The 18,522-nt window shown below is 42.7% G+C and overlaps 1 protein-coding gene across 1 annotated transcript in view; it reads left to right on the forward strand.

Annotated features, from left to right (window-relative positions):
* LOC122787868 (histone-lysine N-methyltransferase, H3 lysine-79 specific-like) overlaps positions 1–18,522 on the forward strand; it is a 2,114,473-nt gene that overhangs the window by 727,414 nt on the left and 1,368,537 nt on the right. Inside the window, exon 9 of the mRNA XM_044054784.1 lies at positions 7,648–7,727. Coding sequence (XP_043910719.1) covers positions 7,648–7,727 — 80 coding nt within the window. The remainder of the gene's footprint in view (positions 1–7,647; positions 7,728–18,522) is intronic.

Here is an 18,522-nt window from a genome sequence, read left to right on the forward strand (position 1 = left end):
TGTCTGTTGACCTTAGAGCTTTCTCTGACCACTGCTTGCAGCTGATTGTGGCAACTAGTGGTTTATGTTGTGGACCGACTGTTTCACTGGGGATGACTTTGCAATCATGGATTCTGCCCCAGTGCATTTTCCTTACTAGGAGGAGGTCTACCTGAGTTGCATGTTGACTACTCTTTTATGCGATCTTGTGACTCTTTCTGAACCATGTGTTGGCTACTATCAAACCATTTGCTAGACAGAAGTCTAGAATGGCTTCTCCTTCTTTATTACTGTTGCCCCACCCATGTGGACCCAGGCAGTCCTCATATCCTGTTCTGTCTGTCCCGATATGTGCATTCAAGTCACCCATTGTCTACACCAATTCATGTTGTCCTGCTTTATCTAGTAGGTCCTGCAACTGCTGTCTGAATGCACTCTTTTCCTCACTATCACAACCCTGCTGTGGGGCATAGGCTGAGATTATGAATACTGCCCTATCATTACACTGAAGTCTGACTGCCATGAGGCTGTCATTAATTCGGATGATATCCCTTACTGCCTTCTGAAGCCTGTCTTTCACCACAATCCCTACACCATTTGTAGCCTGCCCTCCACTGAGTAGTAGAGTCTGGATCCCAAGTCAAGTGGCTTTGCTGCACTGCCCTTCCATATCGCCTTCTGGATACATAGGATGTCCAGCCTCCTCCATATCATCATGTCATCCACTTCCAAGCTGTGTCCTGTCAGTGAACCTACATTAAGCGTAGCAATTCTCTGTTCATGTTTGGCAGGTTGGTTGGTTTTACGTCCAGCTTTCTCTCAACAGAGCTATCCCAAGTAACCCAGGCTGAGCAACTTGACACCGGCCAGCCAGTAGCTTATTTGACCCAGGGCTGCAGGGCTTTATGGTGGGCACACTTTGGATAACAGGGGCACATATACCCCCTACCATTAGCATGGGTCCATGGCGCAGGTCATAGTAGATCGGGTCCTCAACCCACTTATTACCAGTAACTACCCATGCCCATTTTTGACGACATTAATCAACATGACTGAATCACCTAGAACCATATTTTACACCGTCGAGTGGCTAGCCCTGCCACGGCACGCAGTCTTTGATTCGTGTTCTCCTATCGTGAGGATACTGCACAGCACAGTAAATGCCCAAAGCGGTTGGTCTGCACATCTCTTCCCCCTATAGGGCACCATGTAGAGTCTGTGCTGCTGCCCACAGCTCCAGTCGTTGGCGAGTTTGAGATGGAAACACTCAGCATATTTTTCGGACATGGGAGAAACCCCACGGAGACACGGGGAGAACATGCAAACTCCAAACAGACATTGGTCGGAGGTCAGGATTGAACCTTGTGCATGGGAGGTGAAGATCTTAACCACTAAGCCATTTGGTCTCAGACGTACAAAAAATATACTATCAGTTTTTGTAAGTATGGACCCATAAGCCTTTAGGTGTGCCCCTTTGAAGGCTAAGTCACTTCAGTCATCTGCTGCTATGATGAGTATCTTATGAAGAGACTGGTCATCGAGATGACTGACTGCATTTGGTACTCGGTACCCTGCTACCATTCCTTTGTCTGCTTAGACTGCATTTCACCTGGAGTCCTTGTTTCTCTGTGTTTTACGCGTATATTTATTTATTTTAAACTGGTGTTCCCTGGGATATGAGCTGAATTCACCTTCTTAGAATCTTGCATGACACTTGCCAGTGGGAGATTCATGTGCTGTTAGGCATGAGAAGTAGGGAATGCATTAGTTGATACAGTGAAGATAATTCTCTGAAGAGGTGGTCTCATTAGTTTTTCCAGCAGAAGACATTTGCAATACGATACAATGATTGCTTCCATTTGCCTTTCCATTTTTGTTTTGTCCACGTAATATACAACTAAATGGGCTTCTGTTTTATATTTACATTGTTTTATAGTTAGTTGCATTTATTACCTTATCATACTTTTTGTTTGTCCACTTTTGTAAATTCTATGTTCTTCCTTTTCAAACCAGATTGCAAGTTGGCTGCTTTGCATAATTTCATATCTTGTTGTCTTATAACCTTTGCAACAATTAAAGTTTACGGGAATCTCTTGCTAACTTCAATCCACAATGATTTGCTAGAAAACCATATATTTTATGAGAAACAGATTAAAAAAAAATATGAGGCAAAAATCTGGACATTCTACATAATTCTGAACAGTTGAGAGATATGAATTGTCATAACCACTGTTTAAAAAGATGATGTGTGACATCAAAAATCTGTAAAATGAGTTTCAGACTGTGAAAACATAATGTGTACATCAGTTTGCATGTATGTATTGATTTTTTAAGGAATTTGTCAGTTTTCAGTACATTATGATTGTATTGTTGCAAAAGTAGTTCACATAAATAATTCAGTGGCTTAACATTGTCATTTTTTAAAATTTGATATAGAAATAGTGTTAACAGATGCGTGTGTGAATGTACACATGCGTATTATATTTGTGTTTTACTACTTATCTTCATCATTTGATATATGCCTGCCCATAGTCCCATTTTTGAGATTTTATTAATATGCTACTGACTTCCAACTTTGACATGTGAGTTGCCTATCCTTTATTTCCCATTTTAAATTTAAACTATCTCCTACTGCATCAAATCTGCGATGGGAACAGTCTTTGTTCTCCTTTTCCTTTGGAAGGGATAACTGTTATAAATAGGCAAAACAATAAGGAAGAAAAGTGAAAGAGAATGAAGAGGAGCATTTTTTTCTAGGAAGTCAGTTGTCCCATTTTCATTTTGCAATGGTTTCCAAATTTCTTTCATTGGCTGCCTCTGCTGAGCAGGGAAGTGGTACAGTCCTCCTATGATTTTCTTAAACTGGATGCCTTAACTTTCTAATCTACATTCCTCTTCCTTTTTTAGTTTAATTTGTTTTGCAATTACCAGACATTTATTCTTGTGGAAATGTAATTGTAATTCCCTGAGCAGTCTCTGTTCCCATGGTAAATTACTAAACAACAGCCGTTTTGCCTTTGAGATTCCACTGTGGGGAACCTTTACTGCTGAAGGAGGAGTTATCCTGAGCCAGTAGTTTCAGGCCATATTGTTTCACTGAACTTTTCTCCTGGTGATTCTGTTTCATCTGTCTGTCCTGTCCAGTAGTTTAGTACAAAGCTGCTCCTCAGATCCGATCCAGCCATTCCTAGTGCTCCACTGCCTCGAACTCCTGCAGACTTTCCTATAATCCCCTTTGAACCTCCCTTTTCAGATCTGGTTTGCCATTTTAGCAATAGAATTGCAATTCCAGACTCAGTTAATTGCTCTTTAGTACATTTTCTAAGTTCTGATAATGTTAGTTGATTCTTGCTTCTCTGCCATTTTTCTGATATTGCTAGGCATACTTTGATGTAAAGATTGTTAATGAATGTTTTTATTAGTGCGTCAGCTCAGGGTACTGAGGCAGTTGCCTAACACCATTTCTTCAGATTTTTCTGTATTTAGTGCTCTATTTAAAAAAAAAGATTCTTAGGTGCTTTAGCATTATGTCTTATTACAGTTAGTTCTTGATGTTGCTGTTGATATTTTTGTAGTGTTTTTGTCTTCAGGATGCACGTAAAATGTGTGTGGTTTGTCTGGATCTAGAACACATCGATGTAGAGTGCTGTATCTGTAAAGGGTTTGGGCCCTATTCTTTACTGGATAGAATAACCAAACTTATTTTGAAAGTGCTTATTCCTTCTGATCGAACAGAAAGAACTGGGGAAAAAAAAGACAAAGGCAAGGATAGGGAGGGGTAGAAAGAGAAGAAATAATGACCAGGCTTCCCACTTCTCCTCGTAAAACTCCATGAAGAGAGGCTTTTCCCTCCTTTGGCACCAAAGTAAAAGTTGCCTATCTTAGTGACTGTTGTAATGAGAGATGGGTCTCCAGCCAAGACCGTCAGTAGACAGTCATCTGAGAGAGCTGTCCTGTTCTGTTTCCTTCAGTCGCCCTCCTGTTTCTTCCCTGAAGTCCATGCGGTCAACTCAGAGATGATTGGGAACCTGTGAAGAGGGTTTTTCCTGACCACGCAAATGGAACTGAACATCTCCTCGAGTACTAGGATGGATCAGGCAGCCCCCCACACACACACACACACACCTTTTAGCTCCTTCCCTGGTGCCAGTTTCTGCATTGGTGGATTCAGAGCCAATTTTCCACCCAGATCCTCTATCTTTGGTGCCATCAACCATCTCTGCTCCATTGCCAGTAGCTTCAGATCTGACTTATTCAGTGCAAGCCCCATCATCAAACAAATTTCAGACTCAAGGGATCAGAGACGAGTCCTTGCTGCAGTCTGAGAGTACAACTTACATGTAACATTTTTCGATTGCCAGAGTCCACTACATTCAAACCATTCAGTTCCTTGGTATTGGGGCTTCACTTCTTGGTGCCACCCAACTCTGCCTTTGCAGAAGAGGACTCATTTCAAGGTGTGGACCCTTGATGCAGGAGGACTCCAGATTCACCTTGGAGGTTATGTGGAAGATGATGACTTCTTCTTGCCCCCCCCCCAACAACATTTACTTCACCCCTAGATTATTTCCATTAGTGATTCCACCCATTCGTCATGGTTCTCACAGATAGAGCAGAGCCATATCCTTCAGTGATAGAGCGATGTCACTTTTCTTGGATTTCGAGCAGTCACAGACTGAAATCCTGAGGAAGAAAATGTGTAAAAGGAAACACACAGACTCCCTTTAATCTAAGATACTGACTTAGATAAAACAGATCGTCTGACTGATCCCCTCCAGAAGATGTCACATTTGACAGTGTCCTTGAATTTATGAAACAAAGGATGATTTTGGCCATTGGACCCACCCTCTCAATAAGAGGGAGTGCCCTTTGAGGCTTATGGATCTGCTTCAACCTTCTGTGTGGTTCCTCTTTCAGACTGCCTCAAAAAGTTGATCTCCATTGCCAGAACAAGTTGTCTAAAGCTGTTCCAGAGAAACCAGACAAGATGTTATATCCTCCTAAATATAGACCGTACTGGTTTAACGTCCTGTAGTGAATTTGATGATTGTTGCAGCAGCCACAGAAAGAGAGCTCACTTGTGTATCACCCACTGTCCATCTCCCTGATGTGGAGAGCCCAGGGTGAAAGACTGGATGAGATGATGTGCCTGTACCTTTGCTGTGAAGGTGATTAAACTATTTAACCACATGGTTATATTCCAAAGTGACCTAGCTAAACAAGCTGTGAATTTTTTCAGATAGCTTATGACTCAGGAGTCTACCAGACAACTGCAGACCACCATGAATACCATTTTCAACATCACATCACTTTTTTGTGCCATAACGCAGCCAGTGGGGGTGCCAAGGTGGCAGGCATTGGCTTGACAATGTCTGGCTCTTCCGTTGCAATTATGTGGGCAACTTCAAGTTGTTAAGTCGTCTTCTTCTGACACTGGTTTCAGCGATCTCTGCCTGACCCTTTTACATATTTTTACAGCAGTGTCAGGTCATGCCTGATAGTGATGGGAAAATATACCTTGGAATCCACCCATCTGTGACAGAGGTGCTGTTTGCATTACCTGCTGACCAACCTGTCCTTGAAGGTCTGTTATGATAGTAGGGCTGGGCAGATGTGGGCCCACTTCTTCTGATTATTGTATCTTCAATGTTTTTACTTCAGGAAGCAACCAGAAAATATTTCCATTATTATTTCTCAGTGTAGATGTCGAAAGGAAATGATTGGCATGGTAGACTGACCTTTTAAATACACTTGTTTGCTATGGAGGAATTCGGGTAGATTATTTAACTGTAATACTTGCAGAATATTTTAACCTCTCAGATTTTGTTACTTAATGTGAAAAGGTGTTACATGCCTGTGAAATTTTGTTTGCTTAATTACATTATGGCTTCTGTGTATATTTTTTTGCATAAAGGAATGAGAGACGTAGCACTTAAACCTCTCCAGAGTAACTCCTGACTGTATGTATGATATGCAAATGGGACCTGGTTGTATCCAGGAATGCTCACTATATGCACATTTACAAATAGTTTCTAATAACTTCCTGTTTTGTGACAGCTTGTAAGAGTTAGCATCACGTTCAAGTATCACACTACATTGTTATGTGATATATTGTCTGTGTGCCTTTTGCCCCTTATTCCTGCTAACCATCAACGTATTGCTAGACATTTAGTCTTTCATTTCCCCACCCATGACTGCAGTTTGCACCCTGTATCATGCTGTAAGAGAGACACTGGCCTTCCAGAGGATGTTAGCCTTACAGCAACTCATTCTTAAATGGCTGGGCAGGGGCATCCTAGTTAGCAGTATTCAAGCAGGCAGACATGACTAGATTAGTCCCTCTTTCCATCAGCCACAAGCCTACTTTTGTTTTCTCAGGGGTCCACCCTTGTTTCAGTGGCCCAAGTGTCTTGCTGTACTGGGGTAGAAGCATGCTTTAAGTTGGGCCCTAGTTGAACCTGTGCAGGTTTGCCAGACGTCCCTATTTGAGCGGGACTGTCCCAAGATCAGTAGCCCAGTCCCAAGTCCCACACTGTCTTTTCAAATCCTGGCGATACAGGCTTCACTTTTTGATTTTTGATTGGCTCGTATACTGGCATACAGGCCAGTCATAAATCGCAAAGCGGAGCCACATCTGTTAATTTTTTTTTTTTTTTTTTGGTCTTCACTTAGCGTGAAGGACTTTTTTTTTTGCCTGTACCTGTCCCCATGCCAGAGCTATACAGCAACCACATGACAGTCCAAGCAACATGTGTTTTTTTCCCCTTTTTTCTTTGTGAAGAGAAGGATTCTCTAGTAATCTTAACTTCACCCCAGATACAAGATGCTTACTGTGCCCTCCCATCACCACAAATGCCCACTTTGCCTTTCCTTTCCTCTGATGGGTACATACTCCCACACATGCACCACTGAAGGTTGCCATGAATTACATTGTAGAAACCAAGCACATAGGTACTGCCCACACTGCTCCCTGCTTGTACACCTTTCTTTCCTGTAAATGCTGGTAGTCCAGTGGACCAGCCTGCCTTCCTTCCCCCAGAATGGGCAAACCTGAATTACTCGCTTATTCGCCAGTCTGTTATTGGCTTCTCCAGTATCCAGACCACTGACTAATCTCAGATCTGGATCATTTCCAGGGCGTTTTCCCTGTATACCATGAAGTTGGTTTAAATTGTCATACAGTTCAACTACCATTTGGTAAAGCATACTATTTGGGCTTACTAGGAAGCAGCCACTTTCTAGCAGTATGTTGCAGATTATATGTATGTTTCCTAAAATCATAGGAGCGAGTTGCATTTAGGATGTGTAAATTTCTTAACTTGGGGAATGGCAGAGCATTCAAGTAAGCAAATATGTTTATAACGTTAACTTTCTGGCTAAATCCATATGAATAGCTGCTGGATGTTACCTTTGTATAATGTAATACTTCAGGAAGTAAGTAATGTGATTAAACACAGGACTGTGAAATAATTCAGGCATTCAAGATTGCTGAGTATGTGGAAGCTGAAAGTGTTTTACATCCTGTTTAGTGTGATGTTTGATTAAAGATTATCTAACTTAACTTAGAAAATGGAGGCAGACTACAAATTAATGTTCAATTTCTAAACATGTAATAATGTCAGCTTCTTTGCATTGCACATATGTGACAGTGAACATTTAATTTTGCAGCGTTATTTTTGTCAACAATTTTGCCTTTGGTCCAGAGGTGGACCACCAGCTAAAGGAACGATTTGCGAATATGAAGGAAGGTAAGGAATTTTGATTTTACATTCTCTTTTGATTTATTGGTTGTAGACTGTACAGAGTGCCTGTCTGTATGCTAATAGCTTGGGGACTAGAGCTGTTGTCTGTTGATTGAATTGCTTATCAGTTGAAAGATGTCTGTCCATTTGAAAATAATTTTTGGTTGGGTTGTTAGTTGCTTGTGATTTATACCTAAATAACTAGGCAATTTTTTGTAGTATTTTGTAGTATATAAAAAGTGAGCTTCTGTATAGTTTTCCTTTAGAAATTTTCGTTACTGTGAACTGGGTGGTAGTGTTTGGGAATAGTTTCTCAGGGCACCTGAGTATTGCATGTGTTTTGACATGGTTCAGTCACCGAGTGTTAAATATTATTGATTAAATCATTGCCTCCCCAAACCAAAAGTGAAGATCATTTAAATAAACCTTGCTTGTACTGTGGCGTTTTTGTTTTTGGGGCACACAAAGAATGTTAAACTCAGAAAATCTCTTGTGCATATAATTAGAAATATAAAACCAACATCCTAATGGCAGGTAAACAGCATATTAAATTATAAATAAGTAAGAGATGTATGCTTTCTAGAAAGTAAGTAGCTAATTAGTTTTGGGGCCAGAGAGCTTGCAGGCTCTAATCTAAACTGAGAATTCCAAAAAGTGGAGACAGAGGAAGAAAAAGATTGTAGTCTTAGACATGTCCATGGTATGTTCAGCAACCCCAATTTTCATCAGATATATTGAGGTTATGTACCATAAAAGTTCTTCAGATAATGAAATACAGTCAGTGACAGACTCAAGGTTGTTAATATAAGCTTGTCTTGCAAGTAGCACAGAAGTGTACTGATTAATTTTGCTGCCTCTTCTCTTGGTTCTTTTGTTCATTTCATGGATGGGGAGGGGGTGCTGCCTTTTCATTGACTATGCCCTACCTGTGTACACATAGGTTTTTGCCATGTATTTTTCTCCCACATCCCAAAAGTATGCCAGTAGTTGATTTGACTGTCCTCTAAATTGCCATTAGGTATGCATACTGTGTGTGCCATGCATGAGTAGTTGCGCATATTCAGATCTTATGATTGACTGACATCCTCCTCAGAAATGTTTCTTTTCCTTATTCCCACTGCTTGTTAAGATAGTGTCAGATGCCTGTGTTGCCCAGAATAAAATAAAACAGATATCAAGATTGAGTATAACCATGAATGAGACCAAGCAACTTACCAACAGCTGTATGAAAGGGAAGTGTATATAGAAAAAGACCTATTAAACAGATGAGCTGCAGATTCTGTACCAACTGTAACTGATGCTAACTTGCACAAGACATTATAGTAGTTGAGATGTCAGTAATGCTTTCAGGCATTATCCTGTCATTCACAGGGTTCAAATGCTTAAGCCATGAGACGTTTTATGGGTGGTAATGATGTAGATTTAAGCTAAGCATGTTTGTGAAGCAGTTAAGGCAGGTTTTAATTGAAACTCAGTTAGACTCTCGGTGCAATCTACGGTTGATACACTCTTCTGTGTCTATATATGAATCTGTAGACTTACGAGAGCCAACCTTGACAGAACAGAACTGTCATCTCTCTTGGATTTAGCTTCACCCCATTCAGTGTCACAAGTATACATTGTTTGTGCTGGTGTTAAAGAAATGGTAGGCATAAGTTCTGTTATTGTTTCAGCCAGTGTGTAATTGTGACTCATATATTTTTTTTTTTCCTGAGAGGCTTTACCTCTGGTCTGTGCTTCTGTGGAACTAAAACCTTATTCAGATTTTTTGTTTGCACCATTTTTTACCATAAACATAAGGAAGCTACATTAAATAGCTAACCTGTAATACTTTACGTTTGGTAAGTGTAATAAAGCTGAGAGAGCTGGCACTGCATTGCTTTACTGGTTGATCTATTGTAAAATCTTAAAGGTATAGGTTGTGTGTTTTATTGCAAGTACCTATATCATTGCCATGCAAACAAACTTACATTGCATTGCATTTTGAGGATCTGTAGACTAGTGCTTGATATGTCAAAAATCAGGGTCCCTCCTTGGTTGGTTTATGCATTTCTGGCAGTTGACATTTTTTTTTTCAATAGAATATCACATTTGTGGATGTCTGTATTCCCATGCAATTCACGTGACATAGTGGTGCAGCTCTGTTACTGCACTCATCACTGAAATATGGCTGTTTTTTTTTGCTCAAGTCAGATATTGATATTTGCTGTCACCAGTGAAGGACTGTTTTGTAGGTCTAGTATGCTCAGTCCATGTATAGCTCTTTGCTGTCATCATTACATTCATTTGCTTGCATCCCTAAGCACTGTTATAAGCATCTGTGTCACTGTGGAATTACCAGCCAAGATCTGGATCAGCATTGCTTATTTTGCTAAGGAATTGTGGAAAATGTTGAGGTTAGGAAGTGCCAAAGGGCAGCCTGATTAGTAGCTGTGGAAGATGGTAAAAGTTATTTGCATAATTTGCAAATTTGGCACCAGTTTGTCGCAGTTTTCATGGTGGCTGAGTAGACGGTCCTCCTCTTTGCTCCAGACAGATGTTGGAGTACTGCCTAAAGGACAGTTACTCTGAAGCCAGGATGTCTTTCAGGTTAATTCAAGTATTCAGCCAGCTCACCCTTAATTAGCAAGAGTTTGAGCCCAAACCAGTCATTGGTATTAGTTGTGGAACTTGTGATCAAGGGAGGCACGCCCTTATTTCTCACTTTGGGATGCATCTTCGGGGTCTTGCACTATCCTTTTTTTTGGATGATTATCGGGAACCTCGTGGTAGGCAGCCTGGTCATAGGGAGAAGTCTCTTCAGTTGTCCAATCATAGATCATAGTACTTGGACCCACAAACTCCTCTCCTTAACGGGACCACCAGACCTACCCTGAAGAGGAGGGTTTATGTGGTGCTTTAGAACCAAGACTCATGTCACAGGACCTGAAATTCAGACAGATGTTTGATGTCTGGTAGCAGTCTGAGTTGCAGGTGGTTAAATGTGTAATTTATGGGAATTTGGTCCAAAGACTGTAATAAGCTTTGAAGAGTTCTCACACTATGCTGCTTTAGCTGTTATGCAAGCCATTGCAGGTTCCAGATTCCTAATGTCATATGCTGCTGTATCACATTCTTACCTCTGTGTGAGCTCACACCTCCAGGTAGCAGAGATGTCCTTCACTCCCAGGATCCTGTAAGGCTGCTGTGGGACCCAGGGCTTCAATCTGGGCAGGGATGAGTCTGCCCCACTTCACATCTTCTCTGGATGACCCCTGACTTTGAGAGACACGCTCAGGCTGTTGAGGAGTGGCTTAATCATCCTTTTAGCCCTTTTTCCCCTCCCTCACCAAAAGCATGTGAAAGAGTATCTGAGGAAGAAACCTGAGAAGCCATTGACCATCCCCATTGGAGTCCTCAAAGTAGCTTAAACTCACTGTAATTCTCCCCAATTAGTGTTTTAAGCCACTGAACGAGCAGGCTATCTCATTAAGAGACACTAGTGCTGGCTCCTTTATGACCATTTTGGTCCTTCATAGGTGCCTGAGACCAGTACATTTTTGTCACTTTGCTGTAAAAAAAGGCCAGAGCTTTGTACAGATTTATCAGTATTGTTTACTCTGCTGACATGTTGGACCTTGGGACACTCGGCTCATCCTCTCATCTTTCCCAGTAGTTAAGAAGGTGCAGGGTAAAGTTTGAAGACATTTGAGTCTGAGCTCCAGTAGTACCTTTGTGAGACCCATTCACTGTGAATATAATAAAATAAAAAAGTTTTTCATTGTAAGTTTGAACTTGCTAATGCTTTGACTAAGGTTGCAGGCTTGTTTGTGATCTTATGCAGGACTGTCCTTCATAAAGGAGGAGCTCAGGAGTAGTGTGCTGGATTTCAACTTTTTGGGGGCTGTACTCTCATCCAGCCTGCCTAGGACCTCTTGAGTGACCTCCTAAAGCAAAAGCAAGCTCTTACCCCTGTGGAGGGCTTCTTGTGGACTGCTGTGGGGACCCCTTTGAGCAACCTCCACCACATTCCTTTGCTAGACGTGACCAATCCCACGACAGAAAGAGCTGCGTCATCTGCATCTAAAAAACTGTCCTCATGAATCAGTTTTGCCCCTTCTAGTACCAGGGAATTCTCTAAATTTGCCAGTTACCACAGAGACCCCTTAGAAGTCTTCACTGCTGTGTTAGGGACAGCCTGTGGATGGGCAGATGTTCTTCGTGTTTCACTGTTGCAGTTATCACATTTGGGTTATCTGTTTGCAATAGCCCTCAGTCGGCCTGATTATCAAAGTCTTGGGTCCTGCGTCAGTTGCTGTCTCATCTTCCGTGACGTCAGGTAGTCAGGGGTGTAAAGCATGCAGCCGACACCATTGCATCAGTCTTTCTTGCCATGCAGTGCCCGAAGCAGAAGCAGTTCGCAAGTGCCGGTCGGCCAACTCCTGAAATTTTCATTTTCGAGTTTCAGAACCGAAGTCTTCAACTAAAGCTAAGTACCCCGCTGGGGAAACTTTCTCTTGCTCTAAACTGATGTCAGTAAAAGTCAATAATTGTATTTCTTGTGGAAAGCAAATACCTCATAAAGATTTTCATTCGTACTGTATTCCTTGCCTAGGCCCTGACCATGATGTACGTCGCTGTTGGTTTTGTGCCTTATTTAAACCACAAACTTTTCATCGTCGGTATATTTTCGCTTCTAAATATTTTGGTGCTCGGTTCAATTATCCAGATATGTCTTCGGTAAGCCACCAGACTACCGACATTCCGAAAAAACACAAAGATAAAGACCGAGACAGGCCGTATAGGTCCAAAGCTCCCGACGACGCTTCTAAGCTAGTCGCCAGTTCACCGGTACTCAGTGAGGCACTTTCACAGCCCCTGATACCCGCTACTTCAGATTCGCAGGCCTCTACTGAGACCCTCGGAGTTCGGTATGCTGCGAAATGCTTCAACTGTGGAACCTGCAGATGTCTCTACCTTGGATGGGTCCGGAGCCACTGTGCAGGCACCAGCTTCTGGGGGTGTATTCAGGCCTACTGACTTGCATATTAAACGGACGCCATCTTCTTCTTCAAGGCCTAAATCTTGAACCATGCCTAGGAAACCGACGTCCAGACCGCATGGTCAGGCCTCTATGCCTAAAAAACAAATGATAAGAATGGCTGAAGACCTTATTACTTTGATCGGGGAAGCCAACCTTCCCCCTCTAAGAGACCTAGGACTGAGTTTGCTTATGATACTTCTGACCAGGATTCTGAACTTTGTCTCCTCTGATGACCAGGATTTACCCTTATCTACCTATGAGGATTCTGATGCAGAGGACTCTATTCCCTCTGCTTCTCCCCCAGAGAATTTTTCTTTTGGTGAAATCTTGCATACTCATAGGGAGCATTTTCATTGGGAAAGCTAGAATTACTCTGATTCTAAAAAGAGGCTTAGAGATTTCTTACTCCTGCCCCAACACAGGCCTTTAGCTGTCCCTCCTGTGCTGGACATTGTTGAGGATGCCTTTTCAGAGTCCAGCTTGGCCCCTGACTCTCCTGCTCCCAGAAAACCTGATAGATATTACAGGGTTCCTGATTCTCACAAGTTCCTTTTTAAAAATCCTACTGCAGATCCTGAGACCATTTCACAGGGACCCAAGGGCATTAAGGCTGCTACTGCCAAAAATCCTACCCCCTCTGATAGAGATTCCAGGGCCCTGGATAGATGGGGTAAGAAGGTATACACCTCTGCAACCCTGGCCATCAGGGCCCTAAACTGCCATTTTCTTATGTTAAAGTATCAGCAGCCTATTATTGGATTGCTTAAATAGAAAATGATGATGATTCCTGATTGTGCTGAAAATAAGGATTTACAGGATTTAATGCATTCTGCTGAACAGGTTGGAAAACATACTTTGCAATGTGGTTTTGATTCACTAGAGACATCTTGCAGGGCTGCTGTCACCGGGTCTGCACTTAGAAGGCATGCTTGGCTTAAGGAGCAATCTTTGCCAGATCATGTTAAAACTAAATTGCTGGATACTTCCTTAAATCAGGACCACCTATTTGGCAACAAAGCAGAAGAAGTTCTTAAAAAGATGGAGGAAAAAGCTAAATCTATGCAAACTGCTAAAGATTTCTTACAAGTGCAGCCTCCAAGATTTAGTAGGCATTGGCCCTCAAAAAACTGGTCCTTGGGCCTTCTCAATTCAAACCCAGAACCAGCAGAACAACCAGGCTTCAGTCCCAGGGTACACACAGGACTAAGCAGTGGGGGGCTCCCACTTCCAAATCAGGGAGTACTTAGACTCCCCCATGGTAAGCTGTCTCAATGACTTAACTTTAAAACTTCCAAGCACTTCTCAACTGACTGCTCCTTTAGGGGGAAAGATTGCTCTGCAAGCAAAAAACTGGGAACTCATTACCCAGGGCAAACGGGTTTTAAACATAGTTTCCCAAGGATGCAGATTTCACTTCCACACGTTACCAACCCCAAATGGTTGGCCAGATCTACCTCCAAATCAGTGGGCAGAGGCTCAAAAGCAAGTACTCTCTCTCTTAAGATTAAAGGCTATTCAGACTGTACTAGAAAAGACAACTCATGGCGTCCTATCCTGGACCTTTCTATCCTAAACACCTTTTTGGTGATTCCAAAATTCAAGAAGCTAACTCTTCACCAGTTGCTTCCCATGATAGGCAAAGATGCCTGGTTGGCAACACTGGCTTTAAAGGAAGCCTACCTGCACATCCCAATCAGGGAATCTTGCAGAAGATACCTACTCTTCAAAGCAGGCTGCATGCACTATCAGCTCTCTGCACTGCCCTTTGGCTTATCTACTGTACCCAGGGTAGTCACAAAGTGCCTAGCTCCAGTCATTGCATTTTGCAGGCAAAGAAATATTCAAATATACCCATACCTGGACGAATGTCTAATTCAGGCAGAAAGCCAAGGCATACTTTTGAATCATCTGGCATTTGTACAAAAGGTGCTAACTTGTCTGGGGTAAACCATAAACAAAAAGAAATCACAGCTGGTACCCTATCAACAAATTTATAATCCTGGGAGCAAACTTGAACACAACTTCCCAGATGGCTTTCCTCATGCCAGAGAAACAAACTCATTTGACAACTTACTTCAAACTGGTGGCCACAAAAACCCTGCTATCTGCAAGGCAAATACTGCAAGCCTTGAGGTTCATGGCCTCATGCATTCTACTAATTCCATATGCAAGACTGCATATGAGGAAACTACATGGTACATAAAAAGCCTATGGTGTCAACATTCTCATGATCTAGAAGCAATGATTCCTATCATACCTTGCCTACGGTTAGAATTCCTTTGGTGGGCAGAGGCCTGCCACTAAAACAAGGGACCACCATTCACTCTACCCCCTGCCACCCAAACCCTAACAACAGACTCATCAGACTATGCATGGGGGGCTCACCTGACAGGGAAGTGCATTCAGGAGAAATGGAACCCAAGTCAAATGCATCTACATATCAATCAAAAAGAAATGTTAGCTGTACAGAATGCTCTGACAGCCTTCAAGGACCACATTCTTCCAGGACAATTAATGGTAAAGACGGACAACACCACTGTTATGTGGTACCTAAACAAGCAGGGGGTACCCATTCCTACCCCCTCTGCAGACTAGCCATGGCTATGTGGAACACAGCCTTGAGCTACCAAGTGCATCTACAGGCTCAATTCCTGCCAGGAAAACTAAATACACTGGCAGATGAACTAAGCAGAAATCTCATGGACCCACATGAGTGGAAACTGGAACCAAAGACTTTCAACATGTTGATAAACAAATGGGGGGAGCCCAGGTATAGACCGGTTTGCCTCCCCCCAGAACTACCAGTTGGACAAATTCTGCACAAGGACTCCCCACAAGCAAGCTTGGAAGGTGGATGCTCTGTCCTTCAGCTGAAAAAATCTATCAGTTTATGCTTTTCCTCCTCTGCCTCTCCTCTCCAGAGTACTACTAAAGATCAAACAGGACAAACCAAGGACGATACTGATTGCACCAGACTAGCCACGCCAACACTAGTACCCCCTCTTGCGCAGTGTGTCACAGCTAGCCCCATGGCACCTGCCTCTGACCCCTACCCTGCTGTCACAGCAGGAGAAAGAGATTCTGCACCCCCAGCTTCAAAGCCTGAACCTGGCAGCCTGGCTAATTACCTAATGTCTCCATTACCAACCCTCAGTAAACAAGTGTTGAATGCCATTTTGGAAGCAAGGAGGCCTAGTACTAGAAAATCTTATGCTGAAAAATGGAAACGATTCTGTGCCTGGAACCAAACTTAAGGGATGGCCACAATAGCGCCCAATTTACCTCAGATTCTTCAATACTTAACTGAGATGCTTCAGAAGGGCCTTTCCTTTTCCTCCATCACAATTCACGCCTCAGCCATTTCAGCTCATTACAACACAGAACCACCCCTCTTTTCTCACCCACTGCTCAAGCAGTTTCTCAGAGGGGCCAAAAACTTAAGACCACCCAGAAAGAGCCCCAACTCCAGCCTGGAACCTTAACTTTGTATTGGAAAAACTCACTCTGCCTCCTTCTGAGCCAGCTGCAAGTGCAGAGTTAAAATTCCTTTCTTGGAAAGCAGCTTTCCTTTTAGCAATCACTTCAGCAAGAAGGGTATCTGAATTACCCACCCTTATGGCAGTGGAGCCTTTCATCATCTTTCATGCAGACAGGGTGTCCCTCAGGACCAATCCCTCCTTCATGCCCAAGGTGGTATCCAGTGTGGCTCTTAATCAATCCATTCATTTGCCAACCTTCTTTTCTAATCCACAGAACAAAGGGGAACAGATACTGCACTCCTTAGATGTGCACAGACAACTTAGATTTTACTTAGACAGGACTAAACCTCAAAGGAAATCTGAACAACTGCTGATGGCATTTGCTGCAGGGGCAGAGGGGAAGGCTATTTCAAAGCAAACCATTTCTAAGTGGATAGGCCATTACATTCATTTCTGCTATAAGCACCATGGAAAACCTATCCCACAGGGGATAAGACCCCATTCAACCAGGGCTGCATCTACCTCTACAGCCTTTCTCAGAGGTGTCCCTACCAGAGACATCCTAGAAGCTGCTACCTGGAGTTCTGTACATACTTTCACCAAGCATTACCATTTGCCAATATTCTCTAAATCCAGAGCTGGCTTTTCCACTGCAGTCTTGCAGGGCGTTATAGCTGGTCCTAATGCTATCTAAATTCCTCCTCCCATCCTTAACTTTGGGAATCTACCCAAATGTGATGACTGCAACAATGAAACACGAAGAACATAGTACAGTTATGTACACTTACCGTAAGTGTAGATGTTCGAGTGTATTCACTGTTGCAGTCCTGGTTACCCTCCCTCCAGCCCCCTGACTTCTTTTGGCTATACCTCTATGCTCCTTTACTATGCTTAAAAGCTTTTTGGTGTATTTGCTTTTTTTTGGAGGTATAACCTTGTGTGTGTGTGTGTGTGTGTGTGTGTGTGTGTGTGTGTGTGTGTGTGTGTGTATATATATATATATATATATATATATATATATGTGTGTATATGTGTGCGTGTGTGTATTTAATTGCTTCCCATTAGGGGGGCACCTGACATCTGGGGCAAGAAAAACTGATGTAATGGCATCGGCTGCATCATTTATACCCCTGACTACCTGACGTCACGGAAGATGAGACAGCAACCGATGCAAGACCCAAGACTTTGATAATCAGGCCGACTGAGGGCTACTGCAAGCAGATAACCCAAATGTGATGACTGCAGCAATGAATACACTCGAACATCTACATTTATGGTAAGTGTACACAACTGTACTTTTTCAAAGTTCTCCATGGCTTGGAGTAAAATCTCTGGGTTCTGTAATTGGTCACCTTTGGCCAGATTCTGGAAATTGCATGCCCTTCTCAACAAGGGTTGTGCTGTTGTCTGTTCATTTGTGGAACTTTTGGGACAATCCCAGACTTTGCCACTGGTAGTAGCTGAAGAGGCCATCCAAGTGCTAGGGGTATGGTATGACTTTTACTGCAAGATCATCCTGGTCATGCAGACTTCCTACATCATCAGCCATCCCATCCTTTGTGTAATGCGGGATGATCACCCTGGCAGAATCATGACTTTAATGACATTGGGTGACTGGATAGTGTTACTGTATATGATGGATACCTTGTGACACTTCAATTTTTGGGATTAATACAGGAGTCTTTTTTGACCCCACTGCCTGCTTGACTTTTAAACTGTCAATTGACGTATTTGTTCCCTATACACTAGGGTGAGAGCTGATTGCAAGCGTGTGTCACTTATGCAGTCATCAAAGGAAGTTTTATTTTTGCATTTTTTGGGGGGGGGGGCGTGCACTGCTGTACATGCCTGGTAAGACACCTAGGATTTAGTGATTGATTTATTTTCTGAAGACCCCCCCCCTTTTTAAAGCCAATACTACTCCTGGGAGTCAATGACGATAGTTTGTGGCCCAGACATTTGCTTATACACAGTCTCCTCAATGAGATGGAAGCTGGCAAGGTTGAGTTACTTCTCTTTTCTTCCATGCCAGCTCCAGTAGACACCCAAACTGTAATTAAACTTTGCTCACCTGTGTAGTAGTCAAGGGTTTTTCAAATCTATGCAAGCAGAGATGGCAACAAAGGAGATTTTTCTGCTTTGCTCTTTAGACTTCTTTTAGCATCCTGCCTTTTCAAGAGTTGACTGTGTTGGCCATAGTGTTACTAGGTGGAAGGACTCCTGGTATTCTTGTGCCTGAATAGCTAGTTCTTGGGTGCCACATCCAGGGATGACTTAAAGTTGAGCCTCCTGTGGGCAG

Source organism: Protopterus annectens, chromosome 13.part0 (genome assembly GCF_019279795.1).
Source record: "Protopterus annectens isolate FY-2018-M chromosome 13.part0, PAN1.0, whole genome shotgun sequence".
Classification (NCBI taxonomy): Eukaryota; Metazoa; Chordata; order Ceratodontiformes; family Protopteridae; genus Protopterus; species Protopterus annectens.